At 39.8% G+C, this 26,074-nt stretch overlaps 2 protein-coding genes across 3 annotated transcripts in view; one reads left to right on the top strand and one right to left on the bottom strand.

Moving 5' to 3' along the window:
* Window positions 1-19,173, top strand: part of hdac7a (histone deacetylase 7a) — a 55,392-nt gene extending 36,219 nt beyond the window's left edge. For both annotated transcript variants that reach the window (XM_053318247.1, XM_053318249.1), the window contains exons 7-26: window positions 359-481; window positions 677-786; window positions 1,704-1,805; window positions 2,425-2,596; window positions 3,102-3,307; window positions 3,968-4,168; window positions 5,187-5,418; window positions 5,840-5,973; window positions 6,334-6,454; window positions 6,839-6,888; window positions 7,515-7,622; window positions 10,394-10,449; window positions 10,915-11,002; window positions 11,180-11,299; window positions 11,387-11,484; window positions 15,465-15,583; window positions 16,021-16,154; window positions 16,528-16,609; window positions 16,810-16,948; window positions 17,089-19,173. In XM_053318247.1, coding sequence (XP_053174222.1) covers window positions 359-481; window positions 677-786; window positions 1,704-1,805; window positions 2,425-2,596; window positions 3,102-3,307; window positions 3,968-4,168; window positions 5,187-5,418; window positions 5,840-5,973; window positions 6,334-6,454; window positions 6,839-6,888; window positions 7,515-7,622; window positions 10,394-10,449; window positions 10,915-11,002; window positions 11,180-11,299; window positions 11,387-11,484; window positions 15,465-15,583; window positions 16,021-16,154; window positions 16,528-16,609; window positions 16,810-16,948; window positions 17,089-17,131 — 2,438 coding nt within the window. In that variant the 3' untranslated portion in view covers window positions 17,132-19,173. The remainder of the gene's footprint in view (window positions 1-358; window positions 482-676; window positions 787-1,703; window positions 1,806-2,424; window positions 2,597-3,101; window positions 3,308-3,967; window positions 4,169-5,186; window positions 5,419-5,839; window positions 5,974-6,333; window positions 6,455-6,838; window positions 6,889-7,514; window positions 7,623-10,393; window positions 10,450-10,914; window positions 11,003-11,179; window positions 11,300-11,386; window positions 11,485-15,464; window positions 15,584-16,020; window positions 16,155-16,527; window positions 16,610-16,809; window positions 16,949-17,088) is intronic.
* Window positions 19,174-24,385: 5,212 nt separating this feature from the next.
* Window positions 24,386-25,309, bottom strand: LOC128357449 (twist-related protein 2-like). Its single transcript, XM_053317802.1, has one exon. The coding sequence runs from the start codon at window positions 25,265-25,267 to the stop codon at window positions 24,620-24,622; it is 648 nt and encodes a 215-aa protein (XP_053173777.1). The 5' UTR covers window positions 25,268-25,309; the 3' UTR covers window positions 24,386-24,619.
* Between the last annotated feature and the right edge of the window lie 765 nt (window positions 25,310-26,074).

The following is a 26,074-nucleotide window of genomic DNA, read 5'->3' as shown; positions in this document are numbered from 1 at the left end:
ATCTTCACATCTGTCAACTCAAAAGGCTTGATGAAACAAAATTCAGTTTAAGCAGTGAAAGTGAATGAATTGTCAGTGAATGTATTAATTATCCTCCACAATCACCAGTAGTAGTAGCTAATGTATTTGTAATTTTTAACTCCTTCCGAAATTACATCTTAAAAAGTTTTTTTTGTTGTTTTTCTGGAAAACCAGCTGTCATTGCATATGGGAAATTGTACATACAGTAGCCATCTACGTTGCTCTTCCTCTTTTCACTTCTTTACTTTTAGTGTTTGACTGGTAAATGGTAAAGATTTCATGAACAGGAAATGGGTTTAATCACTGTTGTCTAATGACTGTCACAATTATTTGTCAGCGTCTGAGCCCAATCTGAAGGTGAAACACAAACTGAAGAAACATCTAAACACACGAAAGAGCCCGCTCACCCGCAAAGAGAGCGCCCCGCCCACAATCAAACACAGAGTACCTGACACACTGGGTAACCACTCACACACACAGACAAAACTTCAAGAAAATGAACAGCCGCAGCAATACATTATTGTTATTAGACAAGATAACAGCAATGTCAAAATGATGTGAAAAACACCATTCATGTATAATAAAATGTTATTAAAATATGATCAAAATGTATTATCATCTACTAAACAAGCCCTCTCCCTCTCTTTCTTACCAGACTCGTCCCCCAGCAGCAGTAGTACTCCAGTCTCTGGCTGTAGTTCTCCTAATGACAGTCTGCCCAGTGAGAATGGACTACTGCCATCTGCAGGCGGCCTTTCACATGAGGTTAGCAAACACACATACAACCACATATACATTGACAATTGAGCACTTTCTGAATGTTAATAATGCTATAAAACTGACTAAAAGTGACCGTCTGACTAAAATAATCTCACCTCAAGATGAACTACAACATAAAAGATAAAGCTTTTTTTCCCCAATCAAATCGTGGGTAAAGGTTTGATAGAAAAATGCTTTGGCTAAATAGTTGTTAAAAAGCTTGATGTTTAAATTAAGCCGGTTAGATTAACACATTTATATTGATAAAAAGACAAAAGCTTGATGATGGTGAATGCTTCCTTCTTTCCCATCTAGACAGGCTCTTCTGTCTTAAAAAAGACGGAAAAGTACCAGCATTTTAAATAAGTAACCAGAATGTTTTGTTAAGAGGAGTTGTTGTTTCATGTACATGAACTGTGCTGAGACGCTGATTAATGACATGTTTAACGCAGCAACACAAGAGCATGAGGGCACTGACTGTGTGTCAGCTGTTTATACATAATTCATTTAATCACTGAAAGTCAGAACAAAGGAAGCTCTGTCACACCTGCTGTGGATGTCTGACTCATAATTCCCCAGTGTCACAACAACTCAGGTTTAAGTAGATTACATTATCGTAGATTACTGTTGATCTTTTTTCTAATTGTAGATTTTACAATTTGTAAAAACTAAACATTAAGCAGAGAAAATGTGTTTATCTGTCACAGAGCAGAGACCATGGAGAAGTCTTAATCAGGGAACACATTACCAAAACTGGTTTTAATTGTTAAATCAGATTTCTCTTATGTGTCTCTTGTGTTGTAATGGCAAAAACAGCTGTTTTTATAAGTCCAGGTGTAAAATATGTGTTGATATGAACACAGTTACATTCAGACTTGATAATGGATGTTTTCTGGAAAATAATCATGTTTGTTTTTTTCCAGGCACAGAAGCTGCTGCTCAGAGATGGCACTCTAGCTAATTTCACCATCCAGAGTCCTTCCACTTTGCCCACCATCACACTGGGGCTACCGGCCAATGCCAGGGTAAGCACTGAAATGCAAGACATGTTCATCATAACAACTCTTACATCATGTATATTCCCTAAAATGTGACAAAAGCTGGCAGTGGGATTAGATAATCGTAAGGATTAAAGACACACTTTTAAGAAATATTACAAATTAATCTCACATTCTTATGTTGACCAACAAGATTTATAGACTTTGGACTAGATTAATTGGGTGAATAAAAAGTGCAGTGTATACAGGGCTAGAGTAAACCAAATAAATGATACAAAATCCCATGACATGAATATCTCAATGAAATTAAATGAATGAAGTCTTCCCTTCCCTCCACTCAGTTTTAAACAGGAAATACATCAAATTAATGAAGCATGGTTCTCTCAAAATGCTGTTTCACTATGATACTGATACTTGTGAGTTTTGTAGTACCGTATATAGAAATGTAAGTTGCTTCTTTCACAGAATGATCATGATCATCACCTGATCACATTATTTAGTTTACTACAGTAAAGTACTTCAGTCACTGTTATTAGTTATATTTCATTTTATTCTATGTTGACCTTTAAATTCAGCTGTGATAAAAAGTTCAGATGGCATGATGGCTCCACAGTAACGCTGAGGCATTTTCACTGTCAATGTGCAGGCTGATGGAGAGCTGTCCTCTCTGAAGGTCGGCCAGATGCCCATGGTTACAGCCGGGGGCTCACCGGTCTTCCTCCCTCTGAGCAGAGAGGATCAAGCTGGGCAGCTACACCCTCACCTGCCTGTTATCATCCTCGAACCCTCCGGACTAGTACACACTCCACTACTCACTGGTGAGACACACACACAGATATATATACACATGCACATAAGTATACACACTCAGGCTCAGCACAATGTGCACATGTGCGGGAACAAAAGCTTTTAAATAAATTAATTCATTTTACATTTTTATGTTTTTACATTAAAATTTTAAACATTTTACAATTTAAGATGTTGATAAGGAATTAATCATTTTACTTTAATATTTCAGTCTAGTATCATACACACATGAACCATTGCACAATTCATCCATGTGTGCACACAAATACATGCATTAACTGAAAGTGATTGGGGAAGCAGTGGTTTTACATGCAGTAGGGCTTTTAATTTCACAGTCTGAAATGTTAGAGCACCACCCAGTGGTTACATTTAGTATAACCATATTTTCTTCTTTTTTGAAAGTAAACCACATTAACATTTATATGTGTTACAAGGTCAAAGAATTCTGTTGTAATAATCTGTTTCTGCTCACATTAACTACTTTTTCTGCCCCTCTATCTCTCTGTCTGTCAGCAGTTCCAGGCCTCGACGCCGTCTCACTGCAGTTCGCCCCTCAGTTAGACCATCTGTCTCCAGGAGGCACTCAACCCCACAAGCCACTGAGCAGAACACGCTCGGAGCCCCTCCCTCAGAGCCCCCGGACCCTTCACGCACATCTCCTGCAACAACAGCACAACACACAACTACTAGAGAGGCTCAAACAGCAGACGCATCTGGGGAAGGTACGAAGAAGAGAATGCTCATACTGTGATGTGTATTCATAAAAACAATCATCAAAAGCATTCCTCTTATGGACTTTTGAACTTGAATTTACTGCCTCATTAATTTACTGCCACAGTATCAGGTCAGACTGAAAGCTGCAGGCTGTAAACCTTTTCAAGTTAGCATAAATATATATAAATGTTTTATAACCTTTGAAATGACTTACTGTATTGTGGAAGGAAATCAACATGAGAGGCAACCTTGGCAGCAATTGAATGATATTTGAAAATGATTCATTGTGAAATTACATCAGACTGCTAACTTTAGAGTCACGGGGCAGTCATTCTTTAGATGGAGAGTCACGACAATCTCACAGCTGCAGTCTTGGATGTGGACACAGCAATTTAAATATTTCAACACAGAGAACACTCGGACAAGACTAATCATCATACTCCCACTTAAATCCACTTAAACCACTTCAGTAGGGTTTAAGAGGTTTTAATCATGTGGTGACTGAGACAGAAACTTTAGTTCAGAAGGTTTAATTGAACATTTTAGTTTTTTGGGGGGTTTATCATGTCTTCACGTGAATGTTTGAACGCAAACACACTTTGTATATTTGCCTGCATGCAAATTTTTACCGACTCATTCATACCAAGTATATGTATATGTATTTGCAGCTAATGGCCAAGTCTGAGAAGCCCAGACTGCATCAGATCCCCTCTGAGGATATGGACTCAGAAGATGGTGGCTGCCCATCGCCAACAGAGCCAGCCTATCAGAGCAGAGTGAGGTCAGAGTCTCTGAGGGAAGCAGAGCCAACAGCATCCAAGAGCCATGAAGAGCAAATCAACCTGCAACATGCACTCATACTCAACCAGGTCAGAAAATACAATACGCTTAAACACACAAGATACAAACACATAGAAAACAGGTAGATAGAATGAAAGAAGACCATGTGACTGTTCTTCATTCAACTGTCCTGTAGATGGCAGCCTAACATATCCACACATTATTCTTGTTCCCTTCGCATGCTGCTGTGGTTTGACATCTAGTCATTACATCAAAGTGGTTTCGTCAGCCTGTTGATATGATGACAGGGTGTATGTAAGCTGAGTTCTTACTCTTTAAGACAAATTTTCAGTCACTGTTTGGCAGTATGATCCATTCTGAATCTCACTTGCCAATGTAATAAGAGCAGGGTAAGCGAGAAGTAGTCTCTACACGTTGGTGAGAAAGCTAAGATTCTGGGAGGCCCATTCTGAACTAGCTGGGATATGGCTTTAGGGTCAAAAGGCTGCAGCACTTTGAATGAAGATCACATCTAGAAGAAGTAATGGCATGAAGGATGTTTTCAAAGTCAGCTCAGGATAGGCAGTGCTTGGTTTTGGAGATCATAAGATGGAGGAAACAGAATTGATCTTAGTAAACTGATGATAAAAGCACAAATCAGAGTTAAAAAGATCAATGACAATGGAGAGGTTTCCAGGCTCTACTCTCTGGGAAACACTTGTATCAAATGTTTCATGAGATTTTAACACCTTTCTAACTCAAGATGTCTAATGACTCAAATAAAAATTTAAAAAACACTTCCACCTTACTAATGCACTTTGTAGTCACATTCATATTTATTCTTTATCTTTGCACTGAATGTTACCTGATTTATATTGTTTGATGTACTGTTGTTGTGTTATATTTGCCTTGTAAGGTACCCTTGAGTGCATTGAAAGGCGCCTTTAAATAAAATGTAGTATTATTATTATTATTATTATTATTAGCTTCTCTTTAAAAGACACATGTATGTCTGTTGTCTTGAAAAAAGGAAAAGATCCCATAGATTCTGCTAATTATCATCAAATTTCATTGCTCAGTTTTGAAATATGTTTAACCTTTCTTTAGTCATTGCTATGGGAACAGCAGAAGCAGCTGCAGCAGCTGCATCGACAGATGGAGACCCTGGCAGTGCCCATGTTACGCAGCGGCGGAAGTGGCGGAGTTGGTAGCAGTTTGGGTGTCCATCGCCCCCTGTCACGTACGCAGTCGTCCCCAGCTTCAACATCTCTCACTCTGCCTGAGAAACCCCTCAGTCTGCCGGGACAGGATACCAGCAGCAAGCCACGCTTCACTACTGGTAATTCTGACACACTTGTACAATTTAACTTATTCTCATCATCTAATATGATGCACTGACTTGCGATCTTTAATAATGGACACCAAAAATGAAGAAGTATTCCAAATTGTGGTTAGTGTGTGTTTGAATATTAATAATTGCACAACTGTCTTGTCTCTTCTTCTAGGAAAGTTTAAGAGGTGTTCTAGATTTCTAGTATATGTCTTCCTGAGGAAGCAGAGTCATGTTGACTGTCCTTAAACCCCCAATTTGTCTCACGCAATATAGCGTATAAACTTAGTTTTTCTGATTGTTTTAGAACATACTTTAAAAAGGATAAGACGTAATGATAAAACCACCATTGAACAAGATCTGAAAAAGAAAAATGTAACTGGAGTAAACCTGCGGTCAATTTATTTTTTGTGTGGATGTGTGTTTCCAGGGCTGGTGTATGATTCTCAGATGCTGAAGCACCAGTGCACATGTGGAGACAACAGCAGTCACCCAGAGCATGCTGGAAGGATACAGAGCATCTGGTCCAGACTACAGGAGAGAGGCCTGAGGGGGCAGTGTGAGGTATGACATGAGACACACAAAACAAGCACAGGCGCATACACACTGATTTGGTTAGTCTGGTATCAATAATGTTGAGGATGTGCTAATTTGTGTAGAAAGTGAATGGAATTTTATATCAATCAACATTTTATCCTATCTACAAAAGTGTGAAAATAGAAAGAGTTTCTGTTGGAGCAGTTACTCTGCAGGCTGGCTGGCTGGCTGCTACTATTGATAACAGATTATTCATTATCTATATGCATCCATATGATATGTAATGTCAAATTCTTGATCCTCGGGGCTTCCAGGTGCGTATTGTCTGTTTCTACAGCATATAGTATTGAGATGGGGAAGTCAAATGGAAATTTTGTGTTCATACAGAGTATTCGCGGTCGTAAAGCCACGCTGGAAGAGCTCCAATCAGTCCATACAGAACGCCATGTGTTGCTTTACGGCACCAACCCTCTCAACAGACTCAAACTGGATAACCGCAAACTGGCCGGTATGATACACCCTAGACTGATAGATTTGTAAATTCTGCAAACTTATTTTAAATTCATAGTCAATTTGTGTAGTTTCAAGACAATTTCAAATGAACTAATAGTAAACATGAAAAGACATGTTTAATCAGTGTTCCAAATGTCCAGTTCAGAGCTAAAACTATATCATAACCATTTGCTTTTCAATTGTAATTTTGAGCTGTTAATTAAGTTAAAAAGAAATAACAAACATGTCATGTTGGTACATACCATGCTAGATACTAGTATAGTTTTCTCACGCTAGACATAATTCACATCATTTCATTTCATTTTGTTAGCTTATTATTATGATAAAATACTTATTGAATGAATGTATGGATATGTATGATGTGTTTCTGTTCCCTCAGGAATCCTCTCTCAAAGGATGTTTGTGATGTTACCATGCGGGGGTGTTGGGGTAAGAGAAAAGACACACACGCAAACAACTCTATTTTAGATCATAATCCTCCAGAGCTCTTAATGAAAGCTGTACGATGCAACATAATCACTGCGTTGATGAAAGACGATATTGTTTCAAATGAAAGCAACAAAGAAAATTACAAGAAAGACAGAAAGAAAGACAGGATATTAAAGAGGAAAAGAGAGAGGGCTTGGCTCAGTGCTAACGTTTGCCTGACAGTCCGTGTCGAACCATGGCAAGTCAGACTAATGAGAACAACATGTCCATGACCAGGGATAAAAGAAATGCCTTGGATTTCACTGTCCAAGCCAGATGGACAGTAATGCCAGTTTGTGAACAAACAGAGAAGAGAAAAAACAGAACGGAAAAGAAAATTACCAGCAAATATGGATCTGGCCTCAAAACGAGAGAGTAAAGAATACATTTTAAGTAATGGTTGTAGGTTTGGTCATTCATTTGCTGGAGAAGATTTTCTTTTATTGTTTCAAAGGGATTCGAGATGCAGTCAGGATTCATTCAACAGTAGATATTATAAATAGCTCCACACATATGGATAAGTGTGGAAAGATTTTTTTTTTATTCTATCATTTAGTGAGCTCCATCATTTGTCTGTTGATTGGCAGGTTGATAATGACACCATCTGGAATGAGTCGCACACCTCTACAGCGTCACGCATGGCAGCAGGCAGTGTCGTAGAGCTGGCCGTCAGAGTGGCCAAGGGTGAACTAAAGGTGAGACACTTTCTGTACATTTCTGTAGCAGTTTCATGTCTGAGTCATTCACTCTTTATTATTTACGGAAGTGATGCAGAAAATTCAATCAAATTAAAGCTTGGTTTACAGATTAAGTGGAACTAAAAACATTTAGGTCAAAGCTCACACACATACTTCTATAGGACTGTAAAGAGAGTATAGGGATCCACAATGCAATAAAAATGTAAATGGTTATATTGCTTTAATCGTGTCAAACTCATATACATTTATTATGTCAGAAGATGGAAAAAGCTGTTGTGATGTTTTTTTGGCAGATATGAAAATCACAGTTTGACTGTTATACACATGCACGCAAAGTGACTGTTTTTCAGTCACTGGGTAATGGACCAAAAACAACGTTGGGAGCACAAAATTCCTGTGAAATAATTTTGGAGTTTTTATCCACCACTGGCAATGTTTTATTCATGTGTGTCAACCATCAAGGTCAGAGAAAAACATGAACTTACAAATACATCCAGCAAAGGAGCGTGCCTCACCCTGCCTAAAGCAGAGTCTAACCAACTTCAAAGTCCAGCGGGGTTTCAGAAAAGAGCTTTTGCTGTCACATCATGGCCTCACAATGATGGGCCAGGGATAAACATGATTTGTTTCTTTTTTTATTTGTAGTGGTTAACCCTTAAAGGCACATTATAGACCAATTTTTCTCTTTTTTTTAAAGGGGGGGTTTCCAGGGGATCTTTAGGGCGGTGATAGCAGGTCAACAGCATGTGCCACATAGAAGCTGTATACAACATCTGAAAGCAGGGCACCTGAAGATTAATGTGAAATGCAGTTTAGCTATGTGTGTCATGTTTTTCTTGTCATAAATCTGTCAGGCACATTGTGTTTGGTCAGGTGCCTATTTTAAAAGTTTAAAGTATGTAACTTAATGCTCAGTTATGTCTCATAAATTGTTGCAGCAGTGTTTGGGTTGATGCTGATTTTGGTGCAAAAGTTAAGCATTTTTTACCTCTTAAGAACTGATAGAAATAGACAAAAATCCCTCCAAAATACCTCATGAAGACTCAAAGACCTGGAGAAACTTTACGCCAGGAATTGACATCAAAAACTTTTGACATTTGGAGATTTGTGTAAGAATTGACTAGTGAGCAATTGTGCTCTGAAACCACCTTATTGTCAGTATACCTGGGAGAGCCATTCATCCTCTGAATGACCAAGGTCTCTAGTTTGTGGTTGTAAACTTTCATGAGGCTGTCATTATCCCAGAGGTCAAAATAAGTCCTTTTATACAATGAAGTCAAGTTTAAAAAATGGTCTCACTACAATTAAATGACTATTATGGGGACAGTTTCAGCTTTCCAGTCATACCCAATTTATTAATTCCAAGACTGATTAGAGACCCTAAAATGTAGAAATATTCAAATATACCATTTTCAGAATAGGGGATTCCTGCTACAGCCTTTGACAAACAGTCATGTCAGCAGAGATTGTAGACACCCCTGTGGGTCTCTGAGGGTTAAATGTTCGGTAAGTATACAATTGGCTAAAAGCATTCATTGCTGGCAGCCACAATCCAAACAGTTATACCCTACAAAAAAAGATAGTCTTAAACAAGGCAGCCAGACAGAGAATGAAAACAATAAACATAGCATAACTCAGTCTATACAGAGCAGTGGTACAATGGTATACAACCTCAACACTACACAACAACCACATTACAACCACTCTGCTTTAGCAAACCTTTGGTTAAGCTATACATATTGCAGGGAGGGCTTACATACTTTCTAAACTGATTTAGAAGACAGCATAATAATTATCTTAAATGATCTTTATTGTCTTTACATTCTTAGAACTTTTGTTTTCTGTCTTAATGAAATGTTTGACTTTGCGTTTGGGATAATAAAGAAGTCAACTTCTGAAATTAAAGTGAAGAATACATTCAGATTCAGAATACACAGAATTTGTAGAATAGGCCTTTTTCACAGCAGCCATTTTAACTTGTTATATTAGGAAAAGCACAGGTGTTATCAACATTAACCATGGCTCCATTCTGTTTGAGTGTCTCAGTAAGCTGTGACAGTGACCCAGCATGTGCAGTACCAGGACCCAATAACACATAATAATAATATGACTACATAAAAGTGATATCAAACTAAACAGTAATGTATACAACAATAACAAAATAAAACCAGAAAAAGAAGTGTGCACATGTGTATGTATAAATGTGTATGTGAGGGGGGGTATTTGTTTATCTGTATATGTATGTGTATACATGATGACTATGAGTGAAACATAGATAGATGGACAAAAATACACTGAGAAAAGCAAACAGATGTTAAATGTTCCTTTCTTCTTTTGTAACATTTTAAACAGTTTCAGGTGGGAAAAGCCATTCTATAATTTAGTATCCCTGAATCTTGTAAAACTGCTCAGGAACATTCCCTTCACTTGAATGTATCTTATAATAAAAACACACATATATGAGAAGTATTTATGTCATGAGTAGAAATAATCTAAAGTTTTTGAAATAGAGGAGCAGATGAGCTGTGTGACTCTGATCAGGTGCAGTCCTAATAAAACAACTAAGTAAACCAACCTTTAAGATCAACAGGATACATTGATATTTTTGATTTACTGTGTTATGAGACCTGTCAAACAATTAAGTGATAGCATGTTTCCATACTGTCTTGAATTTTGGTGATGGGTATAATGCGTTTAAAGGAGCCTTAGATTGTGCAAGTAGTTCATATCCAGTGACACACTAATTAATAACACGTTTCTCTCCACAGAATGGCTTTGCTGTGGTCAGACCACCAGGGCACCATGCAGACCCCTCCAATCCAATGTAAGTGTGTGTGTGTGTGTGTGTGTGTGTCACATGCGTCACATGCTCAGCTTTCCTGCTCTCGCTGCACTGTCAGCAGCTTGTCTGTGGGGGATATTTATGAAGTGACACAGAGACAAAGGTACAAAATAAGGAAGATTAATACCATGTTTTTTAGGTATGTCGTGTTTTTTTTCACTAGTGCTTGTACTACTTATCTTTGTTCTCATTCATCCTGAGCACATACAAGTACGACTACAGTTTTCCATTTGTGATATATATACTAAAAGATACTTTTATTAAGAACAGCGGGTGCAACATGAAAACAAGCTACACACATACACACACACAATTCAAAATGTTCATCCAAGAATGGTGAAAAGGAAATGAGCCAAAGAAGAGCTTCAATATTTTTCTTCTCAATTAAAGTGATTATGTTATTCTAAAGTGTATTTTAACTTGTATCCACTCTGGCTGTCTCTACAGGGGTTTCTGTTACTTCAATTCAGTGGCCATAGCTGCCAAGCAGCTCCAACACAAGCTCAGCGTCAGCAAGATCCTCATTGTTGACTGGGTAAGAGACAGCTTGTCAACTCTGGCTTCATGCTGGTATTTTCACTACTGTTGTTTTCTATTGATGAAAATACGCATGTACGTACTCAAAGCATGTATGTGATAATAAGTAATGGGTTTAAATCGCCTGGTTCCACTACCGTAATATATAATATTGCTACCCCAATCCTGTTGCTAGGATGTCCACCATGGTAACGGAACCCAGGAAATTTTCTACAGTGATCCCAGCATTCTCTACATCTCACTTCATCGCTATGACGACGGGAACTTCTTCCCTGGCAGTGGGTCACCGGCTGAGGTGGGTGAAGCATCAGAAACTGCATATCTTTACTGAGAGATATTGCAACAAGGATGACATCATTACTAAATGAATTGTTGGTTTTAGGTGGGTTCTGGAGCAGGCGAGGGTTTCAATGTGAATGTGGCATGGACAGGAGGACTGGACCCACCCATGGGAGATGCAGAGTACCTTGCTGCATTCAGGTAGAACTACTACTCTTTTTAAACATAAGCTTACACGCTGATTAGATAGCATTATAATGTCATTACATCTTATGTGCAGTTATTCCTCATAAGGACTTATGATTGAACTGTATTCATCAGTCACATTTTGGATGTGTTTGGTGTTTGTTTTAGCGTGTACTAAAGTGGTGCCAATAACTGTTTTCAATTCATGTCTTAGATGTGAGCCCCAACATTAAAAAACAGTTTAAGTTGTATCACTGTTTTTGCTGCCACCATTACTCCATCTTTCATTGATCAGGATTAGGGTATACAGTGGAGTTGTAATGAGATGCTCTCACTCTCTTCCTTCACACTGAACCACAACAAACACACTTTAGCTGATCAGAGGCTCCACATCTCCTCTGACGTAATTAATAATCCCTGTCATTTGGAGAGCATGTGTCTAGCACTCTCTGTTTCCAATAACTTCTGATGCTTTACAGTAAATGGTCTCCAGGTCTTATGTTTGACGGAATGTCGACTGTTACTTCCTGCTTGTGGGTTGGATAATTGTCATCGGTGGGTGGTTGGCACCAATAAAGTTTCAGTAGGGTGGGCCTTCTGGTTGTCTGGTGCATCCAACCGACAAAGGAAAACTGTGACAACCACACGTTTACTGGAAAAGGGGCGCAGTGGCAAACCAGCAGACATGAAGGAGGAAACAGCACATGTACACACAAGCATGCGTGTGTTTATATGCAGTTCTCATTCACAAACACACGTGTTGAAACATGTATAGTCGGTGGGCCATAATCGTAACAGTAATAAAAGGACAACATAGGCCAGCACCCTCAGCAATCATCTGCTTCAGTGCATTTAGTTACTGTCATTATTTTGTACCTCCAGTAATACACAAAGTCATTTACAATCATTACTAGTGTCATGCACCCAGTGTTTTTATTAGTCTGGAGGAAGGAAAGCATTTAATCCATTTGCTCGTAATTTAGATTTGAATTTGTCCCACCCTGTTTGTTCCTTAACATCAGAACAGAAAATTGTGAGCACAATGAAGTAGGTAATGCTGGCTTCAGTGTTCTGTTTTCATGGTGAGTGACCTCCCTAATGTTTTTGGATGTTGTGGAGTTTTTGTTATGCTGGGAGGGAATTTTGTGCCTTCCAGAGTTTGATTTTTTTTTTCCCCCTTTTTTTTTCAAATTTAAAACAGAATATGTTATGGAAAGTATTTCATGACAAAACAGAGTTTAACCAATCTCCAAAGTGATCAAATCGAAGAAGAATTGAAGAGACATGCTCCCTCAAGTTCAATGGGAATGACAAAACTGATTCAAATTATCATTATTATTGCATAATGTCAATCGTATGGCCCAGTATTCAAGTTCTGGACCTAATAGAAGTTCACTTTTCTCAGAGCTGCAGATGGCGAGAGTTGACCACATCAAAACATTTCAGATAATTATCTGCTCAGCTACAGAAAATAAGACTCATCTCAGGACCTTAGAATGGGATTTGAGTTTAGATCACAGAGTGCATGTGAAACTTGAATTGTAGTGTAAACTCACACGTCTACAAATACAATGTGGTGCCTTTTTATACAGAGGGATAATTAAGAGTTAACGAAGGTCATGTTTTTTGGCACTATGAGCCTTTAGTTCAATAGTAGAGAGTGAGGCACATGACAGGAAATGTGTTAGTGAAAGAGAGGGCATGATACAGCTAATAATCATCATCATTATTTTACCATAAGTCTACATAATCTTATTGTAGGCCCTAATGGGGAGGCCTGTTGCCTTAACAACTCATAAAAAGCAATGTTCGTTTCATATGGAGTCGAAATCTAAAAAGGCCCCTACCTCCCACCCACCACATACACGCCATACACCTCCTCTGTAATTAATAAAGTTTTCAAAATGCTGAACGGTCTGTGGGGTGAAAAACTTTAACGTGTAAGCCATTTAATGGAATTCATTTTATGGGTTTAAGTTTGTGAGTGCTTCAGCTTCAGAGGGGGAGCTTTGTTGCATTTTCACCTTATCCTTCATTCTCCACAACCCCCCACCCCTCTTACCCCCTCCCCCCTCCTCCTTTTCCATCACCCTCAACCCCAGCCCCATCACCCCTCACACACACACACACACACACACACACACACACACACACATTCTCCCTCTTCCTCTCCTCCTTTGATTGATCTTTAATAAGCGTCCCCTTCTCTCCTCCACCCTCCCTCCCTTCCCTCCATCTTTCCATTAGTTTGTCTATAGTTACGCTCTCTGGGGGGAGCGTGGCAGCTTTAATGGGTCTACAGGGGAGGTGGGGTTGGTTTTTGCGGTTATGTGTGGGGATGAGTGAGGAGAGTGTGTGTGTGCATGCTTAATTTTCACATGACTATGATAAAGTTTAGGTCTGCTTCATGGATTGACTTTATTTAATGAATCATCAGGTAATACATCCTCAACATATAACATACAGCATTATTAAAGCGGGGACAAAGTCAAAATGATTTCTCGCGTGTCTGCGTCTGTATATGCGCGAACATTCCTCGTCATCATTCTATCTTGTTTGTCTTTGTGTTATTGTGTACTTGCATGTATACGCTCATGCTGGAATGCGTTTGTGTGTTTTATCTGTGTTCTCATTTTTGTCTATGAGCTCATGTTGCCATCTGCATGCAGTCATGGCAGCAGTATGTGTTTGTGTGCGTGTGTGAGTGTGTGTATGTGTGAGAGTGTGTGTGTGTACAAAAAGGGAGGGAGGGAGGTCTCCAAAGTCCCCAGGCAGAATAATGAAGGTAAATGGATCCCATATGGACTGTTTTTCCTCTTTTCTCTGTGTTGTCAATGACGTGAGGAGAGTGACAACCCTCTAATGGGAAACAGACTCACACGCTCGACTTTGAACTCCACCGACAGCATCAAGCTGCAGAGTCAAGTCCTCCCCTCCTTCAGGACAGCACGGCTCTCTTTCTTAATAAAGAATAGCATTAAGAAAACCTTCATCTGTTTCAAGTCCACAAACAACACCAAGCAGCTATAAGAGCTGACAGAACAATATGACTTTGTCAAGCAGACAGTGTTACTGAAGGCTCGGCAGCCTCTCCAACATCCAAACAAGAGTCAGGGATCAGACCAACTTTGGTTTCACTTACTATGTTAATGACTTTTTTTAGATTTAATTATTTGTCCTTCAGGCAACTGCAATGATTAGAAATGTGCACTTTGACTTTTAAAACAACTACTGTTCACTTAATATTAGGGACAACCCTCATGAGCATATGATGAGATGTGGTTGTTAGAGTGCAGTATCATTACAGGGACAGTGCATAGAGGTGTTCTTCTGTTGTGGTCTTCTGTGGATAATTAAATGTCACTGTCTCCAGTGATGTCTCAGTGGGAATGTCATTACTGTAATGTAAACACTTTTTCCAGTGTTAAAAGAACTCTCCTAGATCGTGTGATTAATGAACACATTGTAGCTTGGCTGTTTATGTGACTATAAACAAAAAGCCCAATTTCCTCTCTTTCTTTTCTTTCTGTAGTAGCATAAAATTAAAGGTGCAGTGTGTAGAATTGAGTGGAAACCAGCGGAACAGACTTGGCAGGAATATAATATTGTTAAGTATATTTTCATTAGTGTATAATCACCACAAAATAACAAATTGTTGTGTTTTCATTACCATAGAATGAGCCCTTTTTATAGGGAGCGACAAGGACAAACCAATCACTTGGTCTAGAGAGAGCCTTTCATTTTTTTTACAGTCACCGTACATTCCTCTGCATGCCTGTGCACCTTTTAAGGCTCAAATGTGTACGTGGGTTCATGTGACAAACAAAAGATCAGACTAACAGATGTTTCTGACTGTAGCAAACACAGCAAAGTTTGTATTACCTTTACCTAGTAAAGGAAAACTGGACTTGTATCAACCTTTATTGGCACCCAATAGGAACTGTAACAACACAGACATTTCCTAACAGCGTGTGTGTGTTTGTGTGTGTCTGCAGGACTGTGGTGATGCCCATCGCTCAGGAGTTCTCCCCGGACGTCGTTCTGGTGTCGGCTGGTTTTGATGCTGCCGAGGGCAACCCCGCTCCTCTGGGAGGGTACAAGGTCTCCGCCAAATGTAAGCATGACTCTCCACCACAGACTGCACAGTCTGTCCTCCAGTCTTCAGCCCAACGTCTGGTTTTTATCAAGGGATGCCAATAAGAACTTTATTTTGTGGTCCTGTGGGTATTTGGAGATATTAATAGATTATTACAGCTCCTGTCAAGCATGGACCAAAACGCAGGAGTTGTGCCTTCTACAGTACCATACCTCGGAGCATCACTGATGTAACCATAATTATAGTAATTAGTAGCCGGCATGGTACTGTGGGAGGATCCACAAGGTAAAAATATACTGCACATTTGTTTAAGAGAATATTGGAAATTATAGCAAAAGCGGTTTTAGTGCAGTAAGTCGTCTCATGATTGCAGCTTACCTGCGTAGCTTTATTCTTATTTTCTTTTGCATGGTTCATATCTCATCCTGACATTTCTGCATGTTTGTCTACCAAAGGTTTCAGCTTCCTGACCCACCAGCTGATGTCTCTAGCAGGGGGTCGTCTGGTTTTGTCCCTTGAGGGAGGTCATGACCTCACAGCTATCTGTGACGCATCTGAAGCTTGTGTCAGTGCACTCCTAGGCAATCAGGTAAGGCATGCTCGGTAATGGAGTTCTTATTAATACCTTCATCAGAATCATCTGCTTAACCAACAGATGAAGGGAACATCTGTCTTAGTGCTGAAATTCCCAGAGTTTGTGGAAGATCAGGGCTTTTTAAAGGTCAGACACAACAGGCAGGGAGGTCAGGGAAACTTCCAAGTCAAACTTACTTACTGTACTTACTGTAATTATGTGTCCCATGGTACTATGTTGTATACTAGCTACTGTAGAAAATGTGCACTTTCATATTCATAAGGTGCCTATGTTTTTTGTGGTTGTTTAAAACTAAGCATTGACTGCGTCTCTGGTAACAATTGAAATGATGTGATTGTGTTTTAATGGTTGCCTCTCTGTCCTGTAGGACCCACTGCCAGACGAAGTCCTGCTCCAGAAGCCTAACGCTAATGCAGTCCGCTCCCTGCAGACTGTCATACAGATACAAAGTGAGCAGCAACAAGTGTATTCATGTATTCAAACATATATTTGTTGTTTTATTTAATTGTGTTCATTCTGCTCTGCTACGTTTTCATACCATTATCATCAAGACATGCGGCATCTGGCCTCTGATACTTTGATCAGAATAGTATTAAACATGCAGTATTACCTTGACAACACCAGTAACCTGTAAATGTGCATGTCACAGGTCAGTACTGGCAGAGTGTGAAGGCTTACAGTGGATCAGTGGGTCTGTCCTTCCTGGCTGCTCAGAGAAGAGACTGTGAGGAAACAGACGCTGTCAATGCTTTGGCCTCGCTCTCTGTGGGAGTTCTTTCCAGCAAGAGGTACCTCACACACATTCAGCCACACACACACACACATACACACACTCATACAACCAAACAAATATGAAAATCTAACTTTCACTCTCTCACCAGCTCTCCCCCTAATGCCTGTTTTTTTTTTTTCTCACCTTTTCCTCCAGCCTTCCTGCTGAGCCGATGGAGCATGACAGTGACTCCATGTAGAAGAATCTGACCGATCACCTCACAGAACTCACTTTCAGGAATTTGGCCCAACCTGTAGCCTTGGATCTCCTGCGCTGTCAACCACCATGAAGGGGACATTTTTGTAATGCCACTGAGCCCCACCACCTACTTGCCTTATTCACACACATGTACATACACCAACACACAATGCTGAACCCCTACCAACCTGCCGCATGAGCGCCTCAATGCTGGCAACTATTCAGCTGAAGCCAGCAGCACTACCTGCAGCTGGGAATCCTTCTGAAACCTCACCAAAGAGCAATACAGGATGCTTTTTTTTTTCAATAGACTTTTCATGTCTCCTGACTGACATTGGATTTTGTGTGTGTTGAAAACTCAGAAGAACGGCTCTGTGACCACAAACCATATAGAAACAGACAGAATTCAGATGCAGAGTCCTGCTCTGATTTTTCTTGAAGCACTATATACCAGCAGCTGTTTTGTTGCCTTAACTTTGCCTTAACTTAAGGACCAACATCAGGGTTCAGAGGGAGGAGACTTTGGATTATAAATTCCTCTCTCCTGTGCCATTTTGCTTCCCATATCTGAGGCCAGCTGAACAGGATGCAGAATGGCTAATGACTGAGTGAACCTCTGACATCAGGTGAAAGCTTGCATGCTTACATCTGACGGATAAGATGAAAAACAATAAGAAGTGGTCACATCATAAAGAAAGAAAAAGAAAAAAGACACAGAGATTGTCTGTATTGTTTTAATGATGTCATTATATGCAGTTTAACCACTAAAAGAAGACAACAAAGAACTTGAGGTAAAGAGAGAAAATGAAGACACAAAAATGGACATCTGTGGTTTTGTAGAAACAAAGAAAGGGCAGACGTCCCTGTTGTTTTATTGCACTGTGCATTCCATAATGTGAACCATAAGAAATTCCAAAGCTCTGGGAAACACAAAACAACTCCTCTTTCTAGGTTATTTAATTGCTTATTGAAGATTTGGATGAATGGCGTTTGCTCTCTTTTTCCCACTCGCAATCTGAGATGTCTTATGAAGTCTCCGACTCACTCAAAGGACACGAATTGACCGAAATACTGTGGAGTTGTATTTCCCATGAAGTTCATCTGGAAAGTAGGAACGATTTTAAGAGCAGGATTTCATTTTTTCACTGCTATTCAGTGTCTTAAATGCACACACACACACACACACACACACACACACACACACACACACACACACATATAAATACCTAAACACACAAGTACTAAATAATGAACTTTTGATGTACCACTAGTATTGAATACTGTATATTATTGTTTATATTTGAGACTAAATGAGCGTTCATTCCACCACTGAGGACCATTGTATTGTTTTGTAGTAGCAATAATGTTAATGCACTTAATGGACATCACCCAAAGAAAACTGCCTTATAACAGCCTGCACTTGGCAGTGGGGCTGTGTGGAAGCAACACGAGGGACCAGTATGGATACTGCTCTTACAATGACTCTTGTTCTTAAGACAGCATTTAGAACCTGTGGATTTAGATGAACATCTTATATGCAGACTTTTGTATACTGTTTGTTGCGAGGATGAGTTCATTGATGTCCACATACATGCTGTATAAGGAGATACAATTTGAGAGTCCTGGTTTATAGTCCTTCAAATGTTTTGTTTGTCATATATGGTTAGGAAAAAAAAGAAAAAAAGTGGCCGAGTCACAATCTAATTAAGGAAGCTAATCCTTTGTGTTTTGTTTTGAAGTGAACATGAGTGTTTTCCCACATGACTCTTCTCTATGAGTACACACTTTTACTCAGCTTAACGTCACCGTGCTTGGAAGCAGCTCTGCTTGTCATGCTACCATCAGACGATGCTATGCTAAATGTGTGAAAAGTGTCTTGTCAGTCATCTGTACTGAAGTGATGTTTGTAGCAGAAATCATGTGGATCAGTCTTTTGAAGAATTTTCTGAGAGCTCTGCATTCCAACAATCAAAATAAGAAGATCACATTTCTTAGACTGGAGGTTATTATGTAGCAAAGCAGAGCTAGTTGAAGTGCATTTTCCCTGCATGCTAGAGGCTTACCAGTTTAGGCTTTAGATGGACAATACTAATGTTTTTAGATTAGAGCTGTAGATAAGAGTCTAAATGTCTTTAACTTTGACAAAATACACAGCCCAAAACAAACTTTCTGATTTAAATTTTTTTTTTAGGGTTTTAAAGTTTCTTAAAATAGCATCTAGACAAAAACACTCTTCAATGAAAGTGCTGGCATCTGAAAACAGCTTAAGAGTTTTCTCTTTTAAGTCCATGATTGGACTGAAAGCAGCATAATCAGATTTTTAACTCTTGTTGGCAAAGATTTCAAAAAGTGAGACCTGATTTGGCGTTTGTGTTTAAATGCCGTTTTTTTTTTTAAAAAAGGAATAAAATCTTGATTTGAAATGAGCACAATCTGAACAGCATGTTAATTTGACCGGCCAAAGGAGATATTGTCAGTTTAACGTGTAGGAAGGAATCTGTAAGTGCGCCAGGAGTTCAGTTTGCTTTAGTCAGACTCTGGGCATCATCTGCCCAACAGAAGGCCTCAGAAGCTTTTATAGAAACCAAAATGGTAGGAAGTCCCACTGCTGTCGTTCTACTTCTCCACCCTAAGTAGGAATTATGTAGGAAGTATTGCATGTGGAATTGGCATTCACTGAAAAATGCGTCATTCTTTTTAACGTTGTTCATAGTAGTCTTAGCAGCAATGAAACAATGTGCTGTGTCTCTCTTATACAGTGTGCCCAGCAGGTGCATGTGGTGTCGATGAAGTAACTGTCTGACGTGTCGATGAGCGTGTGTGTGTGTGTGTGTGTGTGTGTGTGTGTGTGTGTGTGTGTGTAAGTTGTGTTGGTATTTGCATGTGCACTAGTACATATGTACACTTGTGTCATGTGTTTCTGTGCATGCTTTTGCAAGTGTTAGAATGTGTGTGTGGGTGTTTTGTGTGTCTGTCAAATACTGTAAATGACTTCTGTATTATATTCCCAGTGGATGTATTATTGTCTTATGTAGAGGCCAGTATTGCCTCAGCTCTTAATTCCCTTTATTACTGATGTCATTTGTACCTTCTTCTTAAAGAAAGACACTGTAAATAGAAACTCCAAGACCAAAATACACATGTCACACATGTGCCTTGATGCATTCAGTAGTATGTGTATTGGTAACTAACTGGACTTACAGTAACTCTGTATCTATAAACATGACATTGAAATCTTTGTTTCATACTATTCTTTATTATTTACCTGTATGTGTTGTTTTTCTTCCATATTTCCTACCATTTGTATGTATAGAAAGATTGTCTATTTTGTACTGTTATTTTTGTCTTTTCCTCTTGATTAAAAAGAAATAATTTCCAACACAAGCTCTGGTTTTGCCTTTTTGTTAGAACATGATATAAACGCTGCATATATATACTGTGTGCATGAATGCATTTGATAATAAGAACATTTGTTGCGTACGGTTTCCAAAAAGTTATGGGGGTCAAACTGATAAATTATAAAAAGTTTTTCTATAAAAATACTAAAAATACAACATCACCAGCAAATGATCATGAATGGAATCCAAAGTCAGCTGTGAAGAAGATGCATATACCTGGTCTAACATGATTCTTCTTTTAAAAATTTTGTTCTTTTTAGAGGAAACACATACAAGGGAGGCCGCTATGCGCAATGTCTCTTTAAAAGAGTGCAGTTTGTTAGTTTCAAGTCCAACCAAAACAACAGATTACATATAGAAACTTTTGAAAAATAAGTACAATGGGAGATTATCAGAGTACAGTTTGAGTGACAGGTGCTAATTCCTCCAGACAGAAAGCTAATTTGCTAAATCAATTCCAGCTGTTTACACATTGTTTGCCAGCAGATTTACTGATGCCATAACTACAGCTAAATATTAAAGCCAAACATAAAGAATGAATGTATTCCATTTGTAAGAATGCTGAAACTACAAGCTATTTTTGCCAGAACTTTGTTATTGCTCGCTGCTAACTACGAAAACACAACTTATGTGAAAATGCCTTAAAAAAGTTAATAAACATATATATCTCACGTCAGCCAACATTCAACATTTAAGTAAATCCATTAAACACAATGTAGAGCAATATTGTCACAATGTGAGTGTGTACATGCACAGCGTTCTTTACCTCTACCACAGAGGCAGTAAGAAAACAATATTGTGTTCAACATGCCGGGTGAGGAATTTTTCCATTAATCTTAAAATGACTGAAGCCTTACTCAAGCATTAGGATACACAGCAGTAAACCTGCAGGCCAGCGTCGCCTAACTGAAAAGATCAAGCTACAACTCCGAATTGAAGTCCAAACAGGCTATAAATATTCCCAGAGCCCTTAATTGCACATTAACGTGTTCTTTTTGGAGGAATTAACTGTTCCTGACTGACCAGGCAAAGGCACACAGACCTCATTAAAAAAAAAAGAGCAGATGAAGGAGGGAGGGAGTTAAATAGAGAGAGAGAGAGAGAGAGAGAGAGAGAGAGAGAGAGAGAGAGAGAGAGAGAGAGAGAGAGAGAGAGAGAGAGAGAGAGAGCAAGAGACAGTTTAACAAGACAGACAGGAGACAAAGAGGGTGTGGTGCTTGTATAAATCTTGCACCTTTCATCATCCAGTTTTAACAAAAACAAGAATCTCATGAATAGTTTGAGAACAGTTTTTTATTCTTAAGACAGTCTCAAACTATTAAGATGATATACAAGCTGCATGTCCAGGGTTTTTTTTCTTACTCCTTAAAAAACAACAAAGCTTTACACGCCACCTATTAGCCTCATTACTGTCTGAAGTCTTGTTCCTTAGCTGCAGGTTTCAGATTATTTTACACTGACAGCTCTTATATAAGTTTCTTTAGGATAACATCTTAGGAAAAGTGGTTTAAAGGAAGAAAAAAAAAACCCACAAATACCAGTCCACCACATCCACCTGTACTGTCAGTTTCTTCTCAATGAATGACAGTTCTTTGTTGGTTAACTTGTCCCAGAGAAAAATGTCCTCAGTCTGCATACTGATCAAGATGCCTTCAAGTCCTTTTTTTTTTTTTCTTCTTTTTTTTTTCTCCAAAAAGTGAGGTACCTAAAATGTTTCCACTTCTTTCAAAGTCCACATGACTAGAATGGTAAAATGGTAGCACGGAGCAGAGATGAACAGGGAAGATCACAGTCACTTTATTCAGCAGCTGGAAAGACAAAAAGGCAGAAACGTTTCAGTTTACTTATACTCATTTCAAGTATGTGTCCGTGTGGGTGTGTGTTAGGGTGGGGGTCATATTGGCTACATTTTAACAATTCAACATTGACATATGAATAAAATCTTTCCAAATTATTCCCCCCCAAAAAAATCAAACCTACAACATCATTTCACATTTCCAAAATAACTCCCTTAACTTCTCACAATTCGTTTCGTGAATGGAAAAACAACATGAGGTAATTGTTACATATTTTATACAAGGTGATACACTGCACTGTAACATTAGACTGAGATTCAGTATTGACAGCATTGACAGTAAATATACTTTGGATCATAGTTGTTGCCAAAAATCACTGTTTAAAAAACCTCTGACACCAGTAAGTAACAGTAAAACTCAAAGCTGTCACTGCCTCAGCAAATAAATCCACATGTACTCAGTATTCATCTCTCTGATTTTTAAAGCCAGTCACCCTCGTTTCATTTACAACATGCACATGGGCTGCTTTTCCTTTTCTGGCCCAAAAAGTGAATTCTTTTTAAATGTCAAGTGTCTTCTAACATGTCAGTGAAGGTTAGTCTTCTGAGACCACACTGTGCTGACTATGAGGCTCAGTAAAAGTCTGGAGCTGGAAACATTAGCTACCTCCCTGGGACACTCTAATTATAGGTTGCAGGGCTTCATGCATATTCACAGTGATGGAGGAAGTTGTTTGTCATGGATATGCACCAAATACAAATCCCATGTCAAACCCTGTTCTACTGGAGTTTGCTTGTTTATATGAAATGAAAGCTCAATGTTTGCAGGTGATGCAGATTTGATTTGCATTAGTTCTCTTTAAGCCAAAAAAAAAAAAAAAATCTGTGGTACAATAACACACTGGATTTTTGTTGCTTTAGAGCACATATTTAATTTGGTAAGGCTGTCTTAGAGAATGGTTCTTTTTTTAAACTATGAAACGGGGGGGTGGGGGGGAAGGTGGGAGGCTACACCTATGCATGTGTGCGCATTTGTGTGTGTATAAATCAGCTCTCACCTCCTCCATCACTCCCAGCGGTTTATAGGAGCCCAGCAGGGAGCCACATCAGCCTCCCCTTTGATGGTGACACGCATGATTCATAGCTTTTAGAGACCGTTTGTTTTCATTACGCCTCCTCGTCAGCTCGCCGTAGCTGTATCACGGTTTCATGCAAACGCAAGCAAATTTGGGCCCGAATGAGAGGAAAGAATTTCAGAGGAGAGTTTTTCTGGCACTAGAAGAAACAAAGGGGCTTGGTTTTGGGTATAAAGAGGAGAAACTTAAGTCAGGACGACGGCTGCCCACGGCTACTTTTTCCACCGTCGTTTGGGTTCAGAGGCGGTCAGGGATTCATAACGTGTCAGAGTCTTGGAAAAGTAGGAGATCAAAGTGTACTGAAATAGTCCAAAGGTCCAATATCTCCTGAAACATCCAATTTAGTCTTTCCAGCTCTGACTTTCTTCTAATCCTTCATCTGCATTCTCTTTTTAGATTTTTTTTTATAAACCTTTATATACTTGCTAGCCCCAGAGATAAAGCTCCAATGTAGCTCAGAGTATGCATACCTATAATGATGAAGATGACAATGATGATCATGATACTGATGGCAGTTATGATGATAAAAATCAAGGGGTGATGATGGGGATGAAGCTTCAGCACCCAAGGAGGTCCAGCAGAATGAGCCGAGCTGTCACATGTGGAGGCAACATTTAACCATCTGGCTCGAAATGTTGTTGATACAAGTCCGGCTGTTTTTGTCTCTCACCTGTCTTGTCCTCCACTGTCATCTATGTAAACAGAGTGTAAAAAATCCTTTTAAAAAGCTCCCACCACAATCATACACCCACCACAATGTATGATGTATTTCTTCAAATGCCAAAATTGCCACACATGAGCAGGAACAGCTACAAAAACAAAAGCACCTCAAGAGGTCATAGTTAGAAATGATTGAAGATACGTGGCTGGACAATAATGGAAAAACTACAATGGATATATGTATATGTTTTTATGTAAGGGTAGTGGTTTAAAAATCAGCTAAATCCAAACGCTCAACATAAAACTACTGGACTCTCCTCTGGTCTAGAGTCACGCAGTCTTTCCATCATCACTGAGGTAAACAGATGATGTAAGCTGAGGTGTTAAAATACTATGAGTCAGCCCTCCACATCAAGTAACAGTATTTCCCTGTAATGAGGAATTTATCATACATTTAATGGCAAGAGTCAAGACAAGACAAATCGTGCTTTCCGGCAGGTCTAGTGACCAGCAGACATGGTCGACCAGGCTCCCTCCATCCTCCAAACCGAGAAGGCGTAGCTCAGTCTTTCGTGGGCCAGGTAGTTACACCCAGTCAGCTTAGAGTCCATCTCGTCACTCTGCAGAACCTGGTACAGAAAGTCAATGTAGCGCGATGCTAGTTTAAGGGTCTGGATCTTGCTCAGTTTGTCAGAGGGGAGCGTTGGGATTATCTTACGCAATGAGGCAAAGGCTTCGTTCAGAGATTGTGTCCTCTGGCGCTCCCTGATGTTGGCGATCACCCTTTGTCCATGTGGGTCCTCGAGGCCTGAGAGATCCCCTGGACTAGGACCGGGGACGGGAGAAAGAGAAGGGCCTGAGGAAGGAGGTCGATGCTGAGGACTCTTCTTGAGTCTTTTGGGTCCAGCTGGCGTGAAGACCTGGTTGTCCTCCCCTGGCTTGATCTTGCCATCATCCAACGACGTGGTGGCGATAACTGTGGTAACGTGATCCTCTGTGTGTGAGCCCGTCTGCCGTTTATGCCCGGTGATCCCCGGTGTTGCTACGACGACGGGACAGGCGTTAGAAGGTGGTCTTCCTGTGTTCTCCGCACTGGAAACCACCTCTCCCTCAGGGTGGTCATCATTGGACTGCTCCTCCTCTCTCATACTTGGCCACGGTTTATTTTTTTCTTCTCTTCTTCTGTCTCCTTTCTGTGACTCCCCGCTTCTCTCAGTATCTCTGGTGCTTCTCTCTTTCCTCTGGTATGTCTCTCTCTCTCGCTCTCTCTCTCTCTCTCTCTCTCTCTCTCCACTCCCCCTCTTCTTCTTTCAAACACTTTTCCTCTGTCCTGTTTCTGTTTGTCTTCAGGAACTCCCTCTGTTACGTTGCGCGCTTCCTCCGGCCTTCTGCTGTGTTCTTCTTCTTCTCCAACAGTTATCAGCTTTACATTTTGTCACGTCCGAACACGCCAAGCCAAAATGATTCACTAATCACTCCTCAATTTTGGGGTTTTTCTTCATCTACACACATGAAAACCTGCCTACGATCACTTCCCAGCCCCTGTGAGTGTACGCTGCATCGGCAAATCAGGCTCATGTCTCGCTCCTGTGGCTGCATGTGAGTCGACAGCAACCTGAATCTGACTTTTTAAAGGGAGGGAACTGTGTAAGTTACAGCTGCCCACTCGTCTGACTCGCTGATTGGTCCAGAGGTCTTTTTTTTCCGGACAGCTGGGCTTAAGACAACAGGAAGAACAAATCTTAAACGATTGGCCCGATCAAAGGGACGAGGCGGAGACAAAGGTGTGTCGTACAGCCAACCAAATCGAACCTTTGTGACGTTCGTTTCTTCTCATAGAAGTTGCCCAAGTTTATAGGTTCCAGATTTCCTCCAAAACAAGTCCTTACCATCCCCCCTCCTTCTTGCTCCCTGGTTCTCTGTCCTCCCCTGCCTCCCCTCTTTACAACTCAGCA

Source organism: Scomber japonicus, chromosome 4, assembly GCF_027409825.1.
Source record: "Scomber japonicus isolate fScoJap1 chromosome 4, fScoJap1.pri, whole genome shotgun sequence".
Lineage (NCBI taxonomy): Eukaryota > Metazoa > Chordata > Actinopteri > Scombriformes > Scombridae > Scomber > Scomber japonicus.
Note: the sequence above shows the minus strand (reverse complement) of the source record. Positions and strands in the feature narration are given on the sequence as shown.

What these genes read in the sequence shown, in the direction of transcription:
- LOC128357449 (XM_053317802.1), bottom strand. Translation starts at nt 25,267, where the DNA reads ATGAGAGAGGAGGAGCAGTCCAATGATGACCACCCTGAGGGAGAGGTG.